Source organism: Symphalangus syndactylus, chromosome 3 (assembly GCF_028878055.3).
Source record: "Symphalangus syndactylus isolate Jambi chromosome 3, NHGRI_mSymSyn1-v2.1_pri, whole genome shotgun sequence".
NCBI classification, from domain to species: Eukaryota; Metazoa; Chordata; class Mammalia; order Primates; family Hylobatidae; genus Symphalangus; species Symphalangus syndactylus.
In genome coordinates this window covers 50,477,302-50,497,286 of record NC_072425.2, presented here as the reverse complement: position 1 = coordinate 50,497,286, position 19,985 = coordinate 50,477,302, and the positions used below count along the sequence as shown (strand labels likewise).

Genomic DNA, 19,985 nt, shown 5'->3' with positions numbered 1-19,985 from the left:
AGGAAGGAGGGGCTGTCTTTGAGGTACTAGGAGGAAGTTCTTCAGGCCTCCTAGGCCACTGGTAAAGGCTGCATGGCACTGCCTGCCTTCCACACTGTATGCCTCCCCCCAGGAGAGGGCACCCCTGGCATTCCATCTCCTTCCTCCGTCAGGGAGCCTCACTCCTCACTTGGCTTCCTTTCTCGAGCACATTCAGGATTTCTCCATTCTTGGGCTCATGTGGTTGGCATAATCTTCAAAACAGTTCCTGTCCTTTGAGACTAAGTCCCTGCCCCTGTTTTTTTTTTGTTTTTTTGTTTTTTTTTTTTTTGAGACAGAGTCTCACTCTGTTGCCCAGGCTGGAGTGCAATGGCATGATCTTGGCTCACTGCAACCTCCGCCTCCTGGGTTCAAGTGATTCTCCTGCCTCAGCCTCCTGAGTAGCTGGGACTACAGGTGCCCGCCATCATGCCCAGCTAAATTTTTTTGTATTTTTAGTAGAGATGGGGTTTCACCTTATTGGTCAGACTGGTCTCGAATTCCTGAGCTCAGGCAATCCATCTGCCTTGGCCTCCCAAAGTGTTGGGATTACAGGCGTGAGCCACCACGCCCAGCCAGTTTCTATTCTTAACCTGGTAGCTTTTTTGTGCATCATTTCTATCCTGTAAATTCTCGTAACTTTGTTTCTTTTATCATAGATTATTTAAGTTTACAGCAAGGTATGAAAAACTGTACAATGGCCGGGCGCGGTGGCTCACGCTTGTAATCCCAGCACTTTGGGAGGCCGAGGCGGGTGGATCACAAGGTCAGGAGATCGAGACCACGGTGAAACCCCGTCTCTACCAAAAATACAAAAAAAAAAATTTAGCCGGGCATGGTGGCGGGCGCCTGTAGTCCCAGCTACTCGGAGAGGCTGAGGCAGGAGAATGGCGTGAACCCGGGAGGCGGAGCTTGCAGTGAGCCGAGATCGCGCCACTGCACTCCAGCCTGGGTGACAGAGCAAGACTCCGTCTCAAAAAAAAAAAAAAAAAAAAAAGGAAAACTGTACAATGAGCAGGGTTGGGGCAGCCCTATAGCCTAAGAAATAGCGTGTTATAGAACCAGGTAATAGCCCCATACTTTTCCTGATCGTGTCCCGTTCCTCCACCTCTGTTTTCTGAGTTAGCATTCCATGACTGTCTTTATCCTTTTATTCCATCCGATGGGTTCTTCACTCATATGGGGTGTTGTTTTGCATGTCTGTAAACTTCTCTGCACATAATATTATTGTTTCCAACTTTTGGCTATGAAATAATCTTGTTCTGTATTCTTGTATGCCTCCTTGGAAACACATCCAAGAGTTTCTCTTAAGATATATACCGGCCAGGTGCAGTGGCTCACACCTGTAATCCCGGCACTCTGGGAGGCCGAGGCAGGTGGATCACGAGGTCAGGAGTTGGAGACCAGCCTGGCCAACATGGTGAAACCCCGTCTCTACTAAAAATAGAAAAATTAGCTGGGCGTGGTGGCGCATGCCTATAATCCCAGCTACTTAGGAGGCTGAGGCAGGTGAATTGCTTGAATCCGGGAGGCGGACATTGCAGTGAACTGAGATTGCACCACTGCACTCCAGCCTAGGTGACAGAGCGAGACTCCATCTCACAAAGAAGAAAAAAAGATATATACCTAGGTGTGTAGTAGCTGGTTCACAGGCATGTGTAGCCTCAACTTATGTAAGTTATGCCAACTTGTGTTCTGAAGTGGGCATGGCAGCTTATGCTCCCAGCAGGAGTCTATGAGAATTCTTGTTGCACATCCTCACCAACATTTGGGATTGTGAGACCTCATGTTTTATCCATCTATTCAGCTGGAAGCGAAATCTCAGAGGGGTTTTTAAGTTGCTTACTAGTGCGCATAAGCATCTTTTCATATGTTGCTTGGCCTTTCCTGTTTCTCCATCTGTGATTTGACCATTTAAGGTGTTTGCCTACTTTTCAATGGGTCCATTCTTTTTGTTACTGATTTGTAGAAATCCCATATAAATTATGGAAACATTTAGGTCTTTAATCTAACTGGAATTAATTTTATATGAATGCTGGGAGATAGAAATAAATTTTTGCCTGCTTTATCTTCTTCCTTGTTTATTTTCATGGTTTCCTGGCATTTTATTTTTGTCTTTTTTTTGCTTTTAAATATAACTATATAGCTGGTATTATAGTATGTAGCAACTGAGTGCTTTTGTCTTTCTAAAAGCGTTTCATTATATAAAAATGGGCTGGGCACAGTGGCTCACGCCTGTAATCCCAGACTTTGGGAGGCTGAGGTGGGCGAGGGGCGGGCGGATCACTTGAGGCCAGGAGTTTGAGACCAGCCTGGCCAACATGGCGAAATCCTGTCTCTACTAAAAATACAAAAATTGGCCGAGCCTGGTGGTGCATGCCTGTAATACCAGCTACTCGGATGGCTGAGGAGTGAGAATCGCTTGAACCTGGGAGGCGAAGGTAGCAATGAACTGAGATCACACCACTGTACTCCAGCCTGGGCTACAGAGTGACTCTGTCTCAAAAAAAAATAAAGTGAAATAATGATAAAAATGTTATTAAGATACAGTAATTAAGGTATATTATAAGATATGTTTTTAAGGTATAATAAACTACACTTATTTAGGTGTGAAATTTGGTTAGTTTTGGCATATGTATACATGCATGAACCCACTGCCACAGCTAAAGTAACAAGCATGTCTGTCATCCTTGAAAATTTTATTTTGCCTCACTCCTACCTCCCACTCCTTCCTGTCCTCCCCTGTACCTGGGCAACCACTGATCAGCTTTCTGTAATTAAAGATTTGTCTGCATTTTCTAGAATCTGTATAACTGGATTATACAGGATACAACTGGATTCTTCACTCAGCATAAGTATTTTGAATTTTATCTATAATGTGTGTATCAGTAGTTTATTAATTTTTATTGCTGAGTATTCCTTTATATGGCTAGGTCACATTTTAATACTGACCTATTAAAAGATATTTGGGTTTTCATTTTTGACAAATATAAATAAAGCTGTTTTAAGCATGCAAGTTTTTGTGTGAATATAATGCTTTCATTTCTGTTGAATAAATACCTGGGACTGGAATGGCTGGGTTGTATGATGATGGGTACAATATATATTCAACTTTTGAAGAAACTCACAAACTGCTTTCCAAAGTGACTGCACCGTTTCACATTCCCACAGCAGTGTAAGAGAGCTCCAGGTGTTCCGTATCTCAAAACTTGGCTTGGTTATTATATTAATTTCAGACATTCTTATAGCTGTGTAGTGAGTGGCATCTTACCGTGGTTTTGACATTTTCTTAATGACTGATATGTTGAGTATCTTCATGAGCTTATTTGCCATCTTATGTCTTCTTTAGTGAAGTATTTCACATCTTTTACCCATTTAAAAATGTGGTTTCTTATTTTTGTATTATTGAGTTTGAGAGTTCTTCAGATATTCTATGTAGAAGTCCATTATCAGATTTACAAACATTTTTTCTGTGGTTTACTTTTGATAATCTTAATAGTGTCTTTCAAAGAGAAATTTTTAATTTGGATGAAGTCCGGTTTTCAATTTTTTATCTTATGAATTGCAGTTTTGGTAGTGTATTTGAGAAATTTTAGTCTAAACTAAGGTCAAAAAGATTCTCATTTTTTTCTTTTAGTAATTTTATAATTTTTAATTACATTTAGGTCTGTAAGCCTATTTTGAGTAAATATACTTGATAAAAGGTCTGAATTTATGTACTTTTTTAGGGGAGGAAGGGCATACAAATATCCAATTTTTCCAGCACCATTTATTGAAAAGACTACCCTTTCTTTACTGAATTTCCTATGTATCTTTGTGGAAGATCAGTTGACCATATGTGATAGGTCTATACCTGGACTCTATATTTTTTCTACTCCTCTGTTAGTGTCTCTATGCCAATACCACAGTTTTGATTACTGTAGCTTTATTAGGTCTTGAACTCACTGTAAATCCTCCATCTTCTTTGGGAAGCTGAGGCAGGCAGATCACAAGGTCAGGAGTTTGAGACTAGTCTGGCCAACATAGTGAAACCCCATCTCTACTAAAAATACAAAAAAAACTAGCCGAGTGTGGTGGTGTGCACCTGTAATCACAGCTACTCGGGAGGCTGAGGCAGGAGAATCACGTGAACTTGGGAGGCAGAGGTTGCAGTGAGCCGAGATCGCACTATTGCACTCCAGCCCAGGCAACAGTGCGAGACTCCATCTCAAAATAAAATAAAAAATCTTCTATCTTTGCTTTTTTTTGCAAGTTCTTTTCGTTATTCTTTGTTTTTTCATATGAATTTTAGAATCAACTTGTCAGTTTGTATCAAAAATGCCTGCTGAGATTTTGATTGGGATTGAGTTGAATCTGTATCAATTTGTGGAGAACTTACACATAAATAATACTGTGTCTTACAGTACATGAACACAGTATAGCTCTCCATTTACATAAGACTTCTTTCATTTTTGTCGGCATTGTTTTGTCATTTCTGGTATACAGGCCTTACATATCTCTTGTCAGATTTGCCCCTAAGTATTTCATATTTTGATGCTATTTTTAAGTATCAATTTTCAGTTGTTTATTGATGGTATATAGAAATAAAATGGATTTATGTATAGTGATTTTGTGTGCTGTAATCTTGCAAAACTCACATCTTTTTCCACTGGAATATTTTAATATGAAGGACCTTCTCTGTATTCCAGATGGAATGTGAATGGCAATCCCTAAAGCTGCTGAAGTTCCCTATTGCAGATATGATCTTACTGACTCTAATCAATGACACAAAGAGTTTTTCTTAGGAATAGTATGGTCAAAAATAAGAAATACATATTTTGTGATTAAAAATAGTTAACAAATAGAATAACATATAAATCAGTATTCTATTTATAATTGTCTGCCTTGAACCAAGGGTCTTCCGTTAAGTAGTTTAATTCCATTAAATTGTTCACTTCTGTTCTGATAGGGCACTTGAAACCCTGATTCAGTTTCTTGCTATGGGTTGCTACTTGCCGGGTACATTTCTGATCAATGCTCTTAAAAATTTGTTCCAGGGGCTGGGCGCGGTGGCTCACGCCTGTAATCCCAGCATTTTGGGAGGCCAAGGCAGGCGAATCACTCGAGGTCAGGAGTTTGAGACCAGCCTGGCCAACATGGTGAGACCCTGTCACTACTAAAAATACAAAAAATTAGCCAGGCATGGTAGGTGCGCCTGTAATCCCAGCTACTCAGGAGGCTGAGGTGGGAGAATTGCTTGAACCCAGGAGGTGGAGGTTGCAGTGAGCTGAGATAGCGCCACTGCACTCCAGCCTGGGCGACAGTGCGAGACTCCTTTAAAAAAAAAAAAAAAATTTGTTCCAGGAGACTCAATTTCTAATCTGAGTTAAAAAACAGGAATCTTTAAACAAAAATAAGGTAAAAAAGATAAACTAGCCATGGATAAGAAAATGCCTTATTTTTCTTTTACCGAATACTTCGCTTATTCACTACAGCAAACATTTCAGAGATGATGAAAGCAGACTTCTCTATTAAGGGTTGTCCCATAATGACTTATAAGAACTTAGTCCTGCCGAGCGCAGTGGCTCACGCCTATAACCCCAACACTTTGGGAGGCTGAGGCAGGTGGATCACCTAAGGTCAGGAGTTCGAGACCAGCCTGGCCAACATGGTGAAAACCCGTCTCTCACCTAAGGTCAGGAGTTCAAGACCAGCCTGGCCAACATGGTGAAACCCGATCTCTACTAAAAATACAAAAATTAGCTGGGCATGGTGGTGCACGCCTGTAATCCCAGCTGCTCAGGAGGCTGAGACAGGAGAATCGCTTGAACCTAGGAGGTGGAGGTTGCAGTTAGCCAAGATCACACCACTGCACTCCAGTCTGGGCAACAGAATGAGACTCCGTCTCAAAAAAAAAAAAGAACTTAGTCCATAGGAGTTACGGTATCAACTTATGGAAGCTGCCAATTTCCAGAGCCTTTAATTTATACCATCATGGGAATTAGTATTATCTCCGATTGGCAGCCTATTTAAACCTGGAAACAAAAATTTTTGAAAAAGTCAATTTGTATAGTTTTAACAGTTTTTGTGCATGGATAAGAATATGCTTAAGCCAAAATATGTATAATCCCTGAAATATCTTTATGCTAATAAGAAGTCATCTATTATTAACCTTCAAACGCTGAGCTTCACCTTAATTTGCCAGATTTTTTAAAAATTCTAGATTATTGAGCAAAACAGTGTACACAGTGTTGCGCAGTGCTATTCGGGGAATATACTTGGCTGCAGTCTGCCCAGAGGCTGGAGGACAGCACCCTCGTTTGCCAGGAGGGCAGCATCAGGGATTCCTCTTCTTCAAGAGGACTTAAGAGTGTCCCTCCGGCAGTTCAGGAGACAACTCACATCAGGCTGATATGGAAGCTCCCTGGCCTAAAGCCTATTCCACACAGAAACCAGTATCTCTTGCTACAGCTTATCTGATTCGTGGGTGCCCCTTACTTGAGTCACCATAGTCAAGGAAGCCCAAAGCATGGCTCCCCTTCAGATGCTTAGATCTTATTTATAGCACCTTCAAGATCATAATCAGTCTGTTACTTACTGCAGCTCAGACACCAAGTTCTTGGCTCTTGGATAAACAGCAGGCCAAACAAATGTTTCTCAGGCAAGGTTTAATAGGCTTGAGCTGGAGCAAAAGCAAGGGAGCAGTGCCCAAGAAAGGAAGATAAATGTGTAACTCTACTTGCAGCAATGTATAGAGCTGAAGCTGCCTGTGATGCTTTTTTGAACTTTTTAGTTTGGCTGATAGGACTAGTTTGTAGTGTGGGTTTTCTGTGCTGCAATAGAGCATGTAATGTGCCCTTGTGGGTTGGAAGATAGGTCTTTGTTGTGAACATCTGAAGAAAACTGCTGGGCAGGTATTACAATCTACAGGCACCTGTGGTGATTCTGACCGAGACTTTCTCTCTAGCAGAGCCTAGGACAGAATTCCAGCCCAGTCTTCCCCACCTGGTGGCCTTTTCTAGCTCGCAGCTCCTCAGACAATATGCGCTAAGTGGTCATCCCACACAGATCTTCCCAAGCTCATCTGCAGGAGGTGACTTCCAACTAGAAGCTCCAAGATGCTCTAGTGAAAAAGGAGAAAGTGGAGAGACAGAAGGCCCCGACACCTCATTAAGAAAGAGGCCAAGCAGAATTTCTAGGACATTCTTCAGCCCACATCAAGGTGACCCAGTAGAATGGGTAGAAGGGAACAGAGAAGGAGGAACAGACCTTCGCCTGGCCCAGAGGATGAGTCCTGGGGGGTCAGACACAATGTTGAAGGGAGTAGACACCTCAGAATCTGGAGCAGTCATACGTGGAATCTATAGACTGGGACTTAGCAAAAAGTCAAGCCTGTTCAGCCACCAGAAGCATCATGTGTGCCCTGAATGCAGGAGAGGCTTTTGCCAGAGATCAGACCTTATCAAGCACCAGAGGACACACACCGGGGAGAAGCCATACCTGTGTCCTGAGTGTGGGCGTCGGTTTAGCCAGAAGGCCTCCCTCTCCATACACCAGAGGAAGCACTCGGGGGAGAAGCCCTATGTGTGCAGGGAATGTGGGCGACACTTCAGGTATACATCCTCCCTCACTAATCACAAGAGGATTCACTCCGGGGAGAGGCCCTTTGTGTGTCAGGAGTGTGGGCGAGGCTTTCGCCAGAAGATAGCCCTCATTCTACACCAGAGGACGCACTTGGAGGAGAAGCCCTTCATGTGTCCCGAGTGTGGGAGAGGCTTTTGCCAGAAGGCATCACTCCTCCAGCACCAGAGCTCACACACAGGGGAGAGGCCCTTCCTGTGCCTTGAGTGCGGGCGTGGCTTCAGGCAGCAGTCACTCCTCCTTAGTCACCAGGTCACACACTCAGGAGAGAAGCCTTATGTCTGTGCTGAGTGTGGGCACAGCTTTCGCCAGAAGGTCACTCTCATCAGGCACCAGAGGACACACACAGGGGAGAAGCCTTACCTGTGCCCCCAGTGTGGGCGGGGTTTTAGCCAGAAGGTCACCCTCATTGGACACCAGAGGACACACACAGGGGAGAAGCCCTACCTGTGCCCTGATTGTGGGCGTGGCTTTGGTCAAAAGGTCACCCTCATCAGACACCAGAGGACACACACAGGGGAGAAGCCTTATCTGTGCCCTGAGTGTGGGCGTTCCTTTGGCTTTAAGTCGCTCCTCACCCGACACCAGAGGACACACTCAGAGGAGGAGCTTTATGTAGACAGGGTGTGTGGACAAGGATTTGGCCAGAAGTCACACCTTATCTCTGACCAAAGGACACACTCAGGAGAGAAGCCCTGCATTTGCGATGAATGTGGGCGCGGCTTTGGCTTTAAGTCTGCCCTCATCCGACATCAGCGGACCCATTCTGGGGAGAAGCCGTATGTCTGCAGGGAGTGTGGGCGTGGCTTTAGCCAGAAGTCTCACTTGCATAGACACAGGAGGACCAAGTCTGGTCATCAGCTCCTACCCCAAGAGGTCTTCTGACCTTTCATTTCCCCGTGAGTGTGAAGCTGGCAGAAATCACTAGTAAATGCTTCAGTTTCCTGAAATGGAATGGAAAAAAAAAATGTTGCTTTCTTTCATCGGTCATGAGATAGTTGATTTTTGGTTTACTTTCTATATTCACAATTTGTCTTGGCTTGCTAGGGGTTCCATAACAAAGTACCCCAGGCTGGGTGACTTTGACAACAGAAATATATTTTCATATTTATGGAGGCTGGAAGTCCCAGATGAAGGTATTGGTAGGTTTGGCTGCTGCTAAAGCCTCTCTGCTTGGCTTGCGGATGGCTGCTTTCTGGCCACGTCCTCACGTGGGCTTTTTTCTGTGTGCATGCTTTCCTGGTGTGGCTTCCTCCTCTTCTAGGGACACCAGTCATTTTGGATAGAGCCACAGCCACATGGCCTCATTTAACCTTAATAACCTTCTTAAAGGTCCTATCTCCAGATACAGTCACACTACACGGTTGGGACTTCAACATATGAATTTTTGGGAAACTCAATTTAGTCTATAACACTCCACTACCAAAGTTCAGGTCCCTCAGACATTCAAAATACATTCACATGATCCCACCAGTCCCAAAATTCTTTACCCATTTCAACCTCAACTCTAGATCCAAAATCTCATTTAAATATCATCTAAATCAAGCGTGAATGAGACTTTAGGTACAAATCATCCTTAGGCAAAATTCTCCAGGTGTGATGCTGTGAAACCAGACAGATTATCTGCTTCCAAAATATTATACAATGGTGGGACAAGCAGAGGCTGGACTTCCCCATTCCAAAGGAGAGACATGAGAAAGAAATGAAGAACGATGGATCCCAAGAAAGTCTCAAACCTGGCAAGGCAACTTCCATTAGATTTTAAGTCTCGGGAATAATCCCGTTTGGCTCAGTGCTCTGCCCTCTGGGCCAATTGGATTGGCAGCCCTGCTTTTTAGGCTCACGGGAGCTGCAGTGTCGCTCCCTTGGCCCTTGGCAGCGGCTCTTGGCCCACTGAAATTGAGGAGGAGACATACTTGCCCTCTAGACCTGTACTCTTTGGGCCCATTAGAACCTTTGAGAATCACATTCTTCCCTTTTCTTGAAGATCAACGTATGTTTGCAACTGGATAGCTCTATTGTACCTTCCTGTAGAATCCCAGAAGTCTAACAGCCGGCCTTCATTTTGTCGTGTCTCTTTCTCTATTCAGTTCAGGCTGGCAGCATTTCTGGTGAGATGGTTAATTGGTTCCATTCAGACCTATACTAATCTCTTTATCACATGGTTGTCCAGCCACAGCCTAGTGTTCTTTGGAGAACATACTTTCTCATTTTTTGCAATGCGGACAGGCTGAGAATTTTCCAAATCTTTAAGTACTGGTTCTTTTTTGCTTAACATTTCCTTCAATTTATCTTTCTACTCTCATATTTTACTATAAGCAGCAAGGAGAAAACAGACTCCACTTGCATCACTTTGTATAGAAATATCACCTGAATATTCTGCACTGCCTCACTCACAATTTCTATACTCCACAAAACACTAGAATGCAATTTGGGCAAGTCCTTTGCAAGGATTCCAGTTTCCCATTACCCATTCCTCATTTCTGTCTGAGACCTCACCACAATCACCTTAAAATTAAAAAAAAAAAAAACAACAACATTTTGTAGATACGGGTTTTTGCTATGTTGCTTAACCTGGTCTCATACACCTGGCCTCAAATGATCCTCCTGCTTTGCCCTCTCAAAGTGTGAGCCACCACACCCAGCCCAGAACCTTTAACATCTACATTCCTACCAACAGTGTTTTAAAGGTCATCCAGGCTTTTCCTAACATGTGTCTCAGAACTCTTGTATCTTCTTTCTACCAAGTACCCAGTTCCAAGCCACTTCCACATTTTAGGTTACAAAGCATCCCAATCACAGTACCAAAATCTGTATTAATTTGCTAGGGCTGACATAAGAAAACAGCAGACTGGGTGTCTTAAGCAATAGGACATTTATCTTCTCATAGTTCAGGAAACTGGAAGTCCTAGAATAAGGTGTTGGCAGATTTGGTTTCTACTAAGGCCTCTCTCCTTGGCCTGCAGATGGCTGCCTTCCCTCTGTGGTGTCACATAGCTTATTCTTTGTACACACACTTTCCTGGTGTCTCTTGTTAAAAGGACACCAGTGATACTGGATTAGGGCAACATCCTAAAGACCTCGTTTTAACCTTAATTACAACTTTAAATGTCCTATATGCAAAAACAGTCACACTGGGGATTAGGGATTCAACATATGAATTTGGGTGGGGAGGGACACAATTTAGTCCATAACACTCTGCCTTCTGGACTTCCAAAATTCATGTCTAGCCGTGAGCACCTGCCATAAGAGTGCTCTCCTGAATTCCTTTCCTTTCTCCATAAGTGTGAAGATGGCAGAAATCAATAACAGATGTTCCACTTTCCTGATATGGAATGGAGGAAAAAGAGTTGCTTTCCTTCACTGATCATGAGATAGTTGGTTTATGCTTTACTTTCTGCACAGTGGTCCTTTGTATTTTATGGTCTTTTGTTTTAATAAACTGCTTCTCTACAAAGCTGCATACCTGGCTATGTACCTCATTCACTGATACTTTGAGGAGAACCCCAAGGCATTCAACCTTGTCGGAGACATGGAGGAATTACTCTGCGTATTTATTCTAGACTACTGTCCTATGGGACAGGGATATTACGGTCTTCAACCTCACCTCTTCCTAAGTCTTCCAGTGTCTGTGAGGAGAGCCACTGGCCACACGCTCACCTTCCCTGATGCCAGATTGAAGGGCATTTATTCACATCCCTGTCATGTTAGCTATGCCTACATGCCAGTGATCCAGCCCTTCAGCCACAACCTTCCTTAAAGCTCCAGTCAGGAGCTAAGGCTCTGAAGCCACCCACCCTTCTATCCAGCCCAAGACACTGCCCCCTTAGCTACAGTCCCTCCTGTTCCCTGATCCCCAGAGCCCAAATGCCCCAGATCCTGACAAATGCCTACACCAAGAATGGCCCTGGCCCTGTTCCTTCAGCACCGAGTGTTTACTGCATGGTCCATCTCCCCAGTGCTTGGAGCCACTGCTGGCTCAGAGGGGTTTTTCACCAGAATGAAAAGAAAGAGATTTTAGTTTGGAAGAATTTGCCTTGGGAGGATAGATGAAAGAAGAATGACAGATGGAGGTCACTGACCCCAGCATCTCAGCTGGAGACGGTCTTTGGGTTAGCTTTGGTGGGGATGCCCTGAGACCACTGGGGACAGCCCTTATCAACACATTTTCACTGAAGCCATTTTGCCTCAGCAAGTTATCCAATGGCCAGAGCTGAAGTCACAAGGGAAGCATGGTGTGTGTGTGTATGTGTGTGTGCGTGCATGCCTGCACGTGCACACGCATATGTGTGGTATGGGGTCATTTCATGCCAGCAGTTTAAAAATTTCTACTGAAAATAGAAATAGAAATAATAACCATTCCAGCATATATATTGACCTTGTACTTGAAAGTGTTTTTCCATAATGGAAGTTTCTACGGCCATTCACCCAAAATGGACCTGATAAATGATATATAAATAAAAAACAGGCTGGGCTCAGTGGCTCACACCTGTAATCCTAGCACTTTGGGAGGCCAAGGTGAGTGGATCCCTTGAGGTCAGGAGTTCGTGACCAGCCTGGCAAACATGGCAAAACCCTGTCTCTACTAAAAATACAAAAATTAGCCGGGCATGGTAGCAGGCACCTGTAATCCCAGCTACTCAGGAGGCTGAGGCAGGAGAATCACTGGAATCCAGGAGGCGGAGGTTGCAGTGAGCCAAGATTGCGCCATTGCACTCCAGCCTGGGCGACAAGAGCAAGACTCTATCTCAAAAAAAAAAAAAAAAGTGTGTGTGTGTGTGTGTGTGTGTATATATATATATGGAACTTTTTAAAAAATAATATCTCTGCTAGATACATCTGAAAGCTTTTAGATAAAAATGGTGATGAAAGAAGAGGAAAAGAACCATTTGATTGGGTTAATAGAAAACCACACCAGAAACAAATATTAGTGTTTTATGGAAATAAGAAATCTACGCCTGGCCGGGCGCGGTGGCTCACGCCTGTAATCCCAGCACTTTGGGAGGCCGAGGCAGGCGGATCACGAGGTCAGGAGATCGAGACCATCCTGGCTAACATGGTGAAACCCCGTCTCTAATACAAAAAATTGGCCGGGCGTGGTGGCAGGCGCCTGTAATCCCAGCTACTCAAGAGGCTGAGGCAGGAGAATGGCGTGAACCCAGGAGGTGGAGCTTGCAGTGAGCAGAGATCACGCCCCTGCACTCCAGCCTGGGCGACAGAGCGAGACTCTGTCTCAAAAAAAAAAAAAAAGTAAATAAAAAGAAATATATGCTTAACACTACTACACAATATTCAGCTATAGGCCTTTTGAAAAGAAAAAACATACCACCAAAACATCTTTAGGGTTACTCTGTTTGAACTCTGGAATATAATAGACCTGGCTGTTAATACCTAAAACAGCACAAAATGAAATATAAAATCAGTGACTCCAGGCCAGGCACGGTGGCTCACGCCTGTAATCCCAGCACTTTGGGAGGCCGAGGCAGGTGGATCACCTGAGGTCAGGAGTTCAAGACCAGCCTGACCAACATGGAGAAACCCCGTCTCTACTAAAAATACATGGTGGCGGGCGCCTGTAATCCCAGCTACTCGGGAGGCTGAGGCAGAAGAATCGCTTGAACCCAGGAGGTGGAGGTTGCTGTGAGCCGAGATCGCACCGTTGCACTCCAGCCTGGGCAACGAGTGAAACTCCGTCTTAAAAAAAAAAAAAAAAAAAAAAATAGTGACTCCAATTTTGTTAACACTGGATTAAGATAAAATGTTTAGGAATAAGTTTAATAAAGAATGTTCGAAACCAACAAATAGAAAACTATAAAGCACCACTGAAACCAGAAATAGACTTCAATAAATAGAAAGGCATCCTCTCTTCTTGGTGAGAACATCTCAATATAATGAAGATGTCAGTCTCACTAACCTTATAGTTTACAAAATTTTGCAATCTCATTAAAAATTCTAATGAGTTTTTTTATTGACGTGGACTATAAGTTAATCCTAAAATCCATATGGAAAATTAAAGAATTGCAACAAAAATGCAGCACAGGAAGTGCTTTAGAAGGACTAGCCCTTCCAGATTTGAAAACTTGACAAAGCCTCTGTAATTTAAACAGCATAGTAATGGCACATGAATAGGTCAAAGTAACAAAAGAGCAGAATGCACTTAAAAATGCCTATCAAAAGGTGGAATATCAAATCACTGTGGCAAGTACTCTTTTAATAAATGGGACATTGACTAGCCATTTCGAAAATAATAAAATTCCATTCCTCCCATCATACATGAGAATTTGTAATGGGTCAGAGATTTCAATGTGAAAAAAAATTTTATTTTTTTTCACATTGCTAGAAGAAACATGCTAGATACTAGAAACATGCTAGAAGAAAACTTGGATGAAATAATCTTTAACCTGGTATAGGGAGAGGCTTTCTAATTCTAAATCCAGAGCCAATAAAGGATTAATAAATAATGTCTACAAATACCAAAAAACGTTTGCATGGACAAAGTGTACCGTAACATCAAAAGACAAATGACTACAAAAAAATCTTTATCAACGTGTAAATCACCATACTTTACTGATAAAGGGTTAATCCTGAGGCCGGGCATGATGGCTTACGTCTGTAATACCAGCACTTTGGGAGGCTGAGGAGGGCGGATCACCTGAGGTCAGGAATTTGAGGCTTGCCTGACAAACATGGTGAAACCCTATCTCTACAAAAAATACGAAAATTAGCCAGGCGTGGTGGTCCACATCTGTAATCCCAGCTACTTGGGAGTCGGAGGCAGGAGAATTGCTTGAACCAGGGAGGTGGAGGTTGCAGTGAGCTCAGGTCGTGCCATTGCACTCCAGCCTGGGCAACAAGAGTGAAACTGTCTCCAGAAAAAGGAAAAAAAAAAAAGTTAATCCTTACTTTGTAGATGTTTTAAAAATTGAGGGGAAAAGATTAGAAATCCTATAGAAAAGTGGGCAAAAGACATGCACAGACTCTTTACCAAAAGATGTATAAATATGTGAAAAGATGTTCAACTTCACTCATGGTAAGAGAAACGTAAATTACAACTACACTGAGATACCATTTCTCACCCATCAGATTGTCAAAAATTTAAAAGCTTAACAAGTACTCTCTACGGGTAAGACTGTGGAGAAACAGGCATTTTCATACATTGTTGGTGGGAATGCAAAATGTTTTAAGTCCTATAAAGGGAGGTTGGCAGTATTTAATTATACATACACATACCTGTTGACACAGCAAGCAAGCGCAGGGATAAATAAGAATTTATCCCTTAAGAGTCACCTCCAGGCCGCATGCAGTGGCCCACGTCTGTAATCCTAGCAGTTTGGCAGGCCCAGATGGGCGGATTGCCGGAGCTCAGGAGTTCGAGACCAGCCTGGGCAACATAGTGAAACCCTGTCTCTACTAAAATACAAAAAATGAGCCAGGTGTGGTGGCAGTTGCCTATAATCCCAGCTACTCAGGAGGCTGAGGTACCAGAATTGCTTGAACCTGGGAGGCGGAGGTTGCAGTGAGCTGAGATCATGCCACTATATTCCAGCCTGGGCAACAAAGGGAAATCGTCTCAAAAGAAAAAAAAAGACAGGCCAGGAGCTGTGGCTCACGCGTGTAATCCCAGGACTTTGGGAGGCCAACGCGAGGTCGGCAGTTCAAGACCAGCCGGACCAACATGGAGAAACCGCATCTCTACTAAAAATACAAAATTAGCCAGGTGTGGTGTTACATGCCTGTAATCCCAGCTACTCGGGATGAACCCAGGAGGTGGAGGCTGCAGTGAGCCGAGATCACGCCATTGCACTCCAGTCTAGGCAACAAGAGTGAAACTCCATCTCAAGAAGGAAAAAAAGGAGTCACCTCCAGTGATATGAATTACAGGTGCACATGATTACTTATCAGCATTATTTATAGTCGCAAAATATTGGAAGTTGCTTGGACATTCAAGCATAGGAAATGGATTGAATAACACATGATGGAGTCAAATATAACAATGAAAAGAATGAAAAAGGCCAGGTGCGGTGGCTCACACCTGTAATCCCAGCACTTTGGGAGGCCAAGATGGGCAGATCACGAGATCAAAAGATTGAGACCATCCTGGCTAACACAGTGAAACTCTGTCACTACTAAAAATACAATAATTAGCCAGGCGTAGTGGCACATGCCTGTAATCCCAGCTACTCAGGAGGCTGAGGCAAGAGAATTGCTTGACCCCAGGAGGCAGAGGTTGCGGTGAGCTGAGATCACACCACTGCACTACAGCCTGGGTGACAGAGAGAGTGTTTGTTTCAAAAAAAAAAAGAACAAATATTTTAGGAAGATAATTTTAAGATATGTAAATAATTTTTTTTTTTTTTTTTTTGACAGGATAGGGTCTTGCTCTGTTACCAAGGCTGGAGAGCAGTGGAACAATCATGGCTCACTGCAGCCTCTACCTCCCGGGCTGGAGCAATTTTCCCACCTCAGCCTCCCAAGTAGCTAGGACTATAGTCGTAGTCTGGCTGGAGTGCAATGGCACAATCTCAGCTCACTGCAACCTCCGCCTCCCGGGCTCAAGCGATTCTCCTGCCTCAGCCTCCCGAGTAGCTGGGATTACAGGCATGTACCACCACGCCCAGCTAATGTTGTATTTTTAGTAGAGACGGTTTCTCCATGTTGATCTGGCTGGTCTCGAACTCCAGACCTCAGGTGATCCAGCCACCTCGGCCTCCCAAAGTGCTGGGATTACAGGCGTGAGCCACCGTGCCAGGCCCATGTTAGTTTTTAATATTTTTTTAATATGAGTGTGCATGTAGTTGTTAGTATGTTATTTTATTATCTCTTAAATGACTACGGGATCTGTGGTTATATCTCCTCTTTCATTGCTGGCATTTTTTTTTTTTTTTTTTTTTTTTTTGAGACGGAGTCTCACTCTATTGCCCAGGCTGGAGTGCAGTGGCGCAATCTCTGCTTACTGCAAGCTCAGCCTCCCAGGTTCATGCCATTCTCCTGCCTCAGCCTCTCGAATAGCTGGGACTACAGGTGCCCACCACCACACTCGGCTAATTTTTTTGTATTTTTAGTAGAGACACGGTTTCACCCTGTCAGCCAAGATGGTTTCGATCTCCTGACCTCATGATCCGCCCGCCTCCTCCTCTCAAAATGCTGGGATTACAGGCGTGAGCCACTGCACATTGCTGGCATTCTTAACTTGAATCTATTATTTTAGCATCAGAAGATTATGAATTTTACTGATCTTATTAAAAAACAATTTTAAGCCAGGTGCAGTAGCTCAAGCCTGTAATCCCAGCACTTTGGGAGGCCAAAGCAGGCGGATCCCCTGAGGTCAGAAGTTTGAGACCAGCCTGGCCAACATGGTGAAACCTCATCTCTTCTAAAAATCCAAAAATTAGCCGGGTGTGGTGGCATGCACCTGTAGTCCCAGCTACCTGTGACAGGAGAATGGCTTGAACCCAGGAAGCGGAGGTTGCAGTGAGCCAAGATCACACCATTGCGCTCCAGCCTAGGCATGGTAAGACTCCATCTCAAAAAAAAAAAAAAATACATTAAATTGTATTGATTTTCTCTTTTCAATTTTATTGATTTCATCTTTTAGCTATTATTTCCTGTCCTCTGCGTGCTCTGATTTTATTTTTGCTCTTTTTCTGGTTTCTTTATGTGAAAGCTTAAATTATTGATGTGAGACTTTTCTTCTTTTCTAATATATGCTTCTAACACTGATTATTTCCCTCTTCACAATGCTTTATCTGTATCTTACCACGTTTTATATGTTTTATTTAGGTCTGTATTGTTTTTAATTTCCCCCAAGATTACCCTTTAACTCATGAGCTATTTAGAAGAATGCACTTCAATTTCCAAATGTTTGAGAACTTTCCTTTCCTTCTCATTTTTATATAATTAAAGCTTATACTATAGACACATTAGATTAAAATTCAATTACACTTGTTTAGTTACATTGTATAGGTTGTTCAAGCATCATTGGAGCAAACTTTTCAAATATTAACTTTATGTAGTGGTTGTCAGTCTTTTGCACTTGTAGAGTGGCAAATAAAAAATACCCTGAAAATATGACCCTCAGGCCGCTGGAGAAGCTCACAGAGACAGAAATAGTGGTAATTTTCTGAGTCCTCAGTGCTCATTACTTTCTAGGCCAGCACACAGGGATCCAATAAAGCCAGAGTTAGTGTTCATTAAAGGGCAGTGGGATAGAAGGATGGGGAATGCCCTGGTATCACCTAGCTGGTTCTAATGACCCATGCAGAATCCCATGGTGTAAGCTGGCTTGTAACGTTACTCTTTCAAGACTCCTTCTGCGCATTAATGAGCGAATCTGTATTTGAACATGTTCACATGAACAGATTGGAAGAGATGATAAATTTACCATGACCAATCCCTTTAGGATTGGTTTTAGGAACTTACTGATCCTGTATTCATCTTGGGCATTTGTCTGTTGTATTTGCTGTCACAGAATGTCTTTTAATCCCAAATACAATTCTACAGATCCATCCAATACAAGTCCCTAGTCATGATCTTTGGAATGAAGTAATACATTTCAAAGAACCTTAGAAGGAAGGACTATGGCAGGAGAGATGGAATTGGTCCTTCAGAGGACTGGGATGAAGATGAGAAATGAACCAGCATTAGAACAGCCTTAGTCCCAATACGTTTGCCTAACATAAGCTCAAAGGGCACAGTTGTGTGCACAAAGTATCCTTGATGACATCATAACTCAGAATTCAGTAAAACAGCCCATCAGGTCCCTCACAGGGGATGTGGTAGGGTGCTGGCCACTCTTGAGAGTCTGTGCCCAGTGATGAAAAATAGTATGAAGATTGTTTAAAAATGAAAAATAGAATTACCATGCTATTCAACAATCCTACTTCTCAGTATATAACCTAAAGAATTAAAGGCAGGATCTCAAAAAGATATTTGCACACCCATGTTTATTGCAGCATCATTCACAATAGCCAAGAGATAAAAGCAATCCAAATGACTTTGGTGGATGAAAGGATAAAATATTGTGTATATATGTGTACTTGTGTATATATATATATGAAGACTAAGCAGCCTTCGGAAAGAAGGAAACCATGTCACATGCTAGAACATGGGTGAACCTCAGGCACATTATGCTAAGTGAAATAAGCCAATCACAAAAAGACAGATTTTTTTTTTTCATATGAAGTATTTAAAGTAGTCAAAATCACAGTAGTGGTTGCCAAGGGCTGGGAGTGGGAGTGGTGATGCAGGGATTAGTGTTTAATATGTACAGAATTTTAGTTTTGGAAGATTAAAAATTTCTAAAGATCTAAATTTCTAAAGATTAAGAAGTAAGAATACACTTAACGTGTTAAGTATATTCACAATGATGTAAACATACTTAACATTACTGAACTGTATAATTTAAAATGTTTTAAATTTTTTTTTAAAAAGCAGCAGCATAGGAATAAGTCTTCATGACCTAGCACTAGTTCATGATTTCTTAAATATGACACCAAAAGCACAAGTAACAAAAGAACACATAGATAAATTGAACTTCATCCAAAGTAAAAAACTTTTGTGCTTCAAAGAATACTGTCAAGAAAGTAAATGATGGCCAGGCGCGGTCTCAGGCCTGTAATTCCAGAACTTTGGGAGGCCGAGGCAGGCGAATCACAATCAGGAGTTCGAGACCAGCCTGGCCAACATGGCAAAACCCTGTCTCTACTAAAAATACAAAAATTAGCCAGGCGTGGTGACACATGCCTGTAATCCCAGCTACTGGGGAGGCTGAGGCAGGAGAATCCTTGAAACCAAAGGCAGAGGTTGCAGTAAGCTGAGATCACGCCACTGCACTCCAGCCTAGGCAAAGGAGCAAAACTCTGTCTCAAAAAAAAAAAGAGGCTGGGCACAGTGGCTCACGCCTGTAATCCCAGCACTTTGGGAGGCCGAGACTGGTGGATCACGAGGTCAGGAGATCAAGACCATCATGGCTAACGTGGTGAAACCCTGTCCCTACTAAAAATACAAAAAAAAAAAAATTAGCCAGGCATGGTGGCACGTGCCTGTAGTCCCAGCTACTCGAAAGGCTGAGGCAGGAGAATGGCGTGAACCCGGGAGGTGGAGCTTGCAGTGAGCCGAGATCGCACCACTGCACTCCAGCCTGGGCAACAGAGAAAGACTCTGTCTCAAAAAAAAAAGAAAAAAAAAAAAGAAAGGACAACCCATGGAATGGGAGACTATTTCTGCAAATTATATCCTGTAAAGGATTTAAAAATATATATATATAAAATATGTATTTTCTTTTTATTTTATATATAATATATATTTTTTCTTTTTCTTTATTTTATATATATAATATATAATAAATA

At 42.8% G+C, this 19,985-nt stretch overlaps 1 protein-coding gene across 4 annotated transcripts in view; it reads left to right on the top strand.

Annotated features, from left to right (window-relative positions):
- ZNF169 (zinc finger protein 169) overlaps positions 1 to 11,101 on the top strand; it is a 42,778-nt gene extending 31,677 nt beyond the window's left edge. For 3 of the 4 annotated variants that reach the window (XM_055271852.1, XM_063636214.1, XM_063636213.1), the window contains one exon: positions 6,965 to 11,101. In XM_055271852.1, the coding sequence (XP_055127827.1) occupies positions 6,965 to 8,523 (1,559 nt within the window). In that variant the 3' untranslated portion in view covers positions 8,524 to 11,101. The remainder of the gene's footprint in view (positions 1 to 6,964) is intronic. The other variant, XM_055271853.1, reaches the window with a different exon arrangement.
- Positions 11,102 to 19,985: the final 8,884 nt, after the last annotated feature.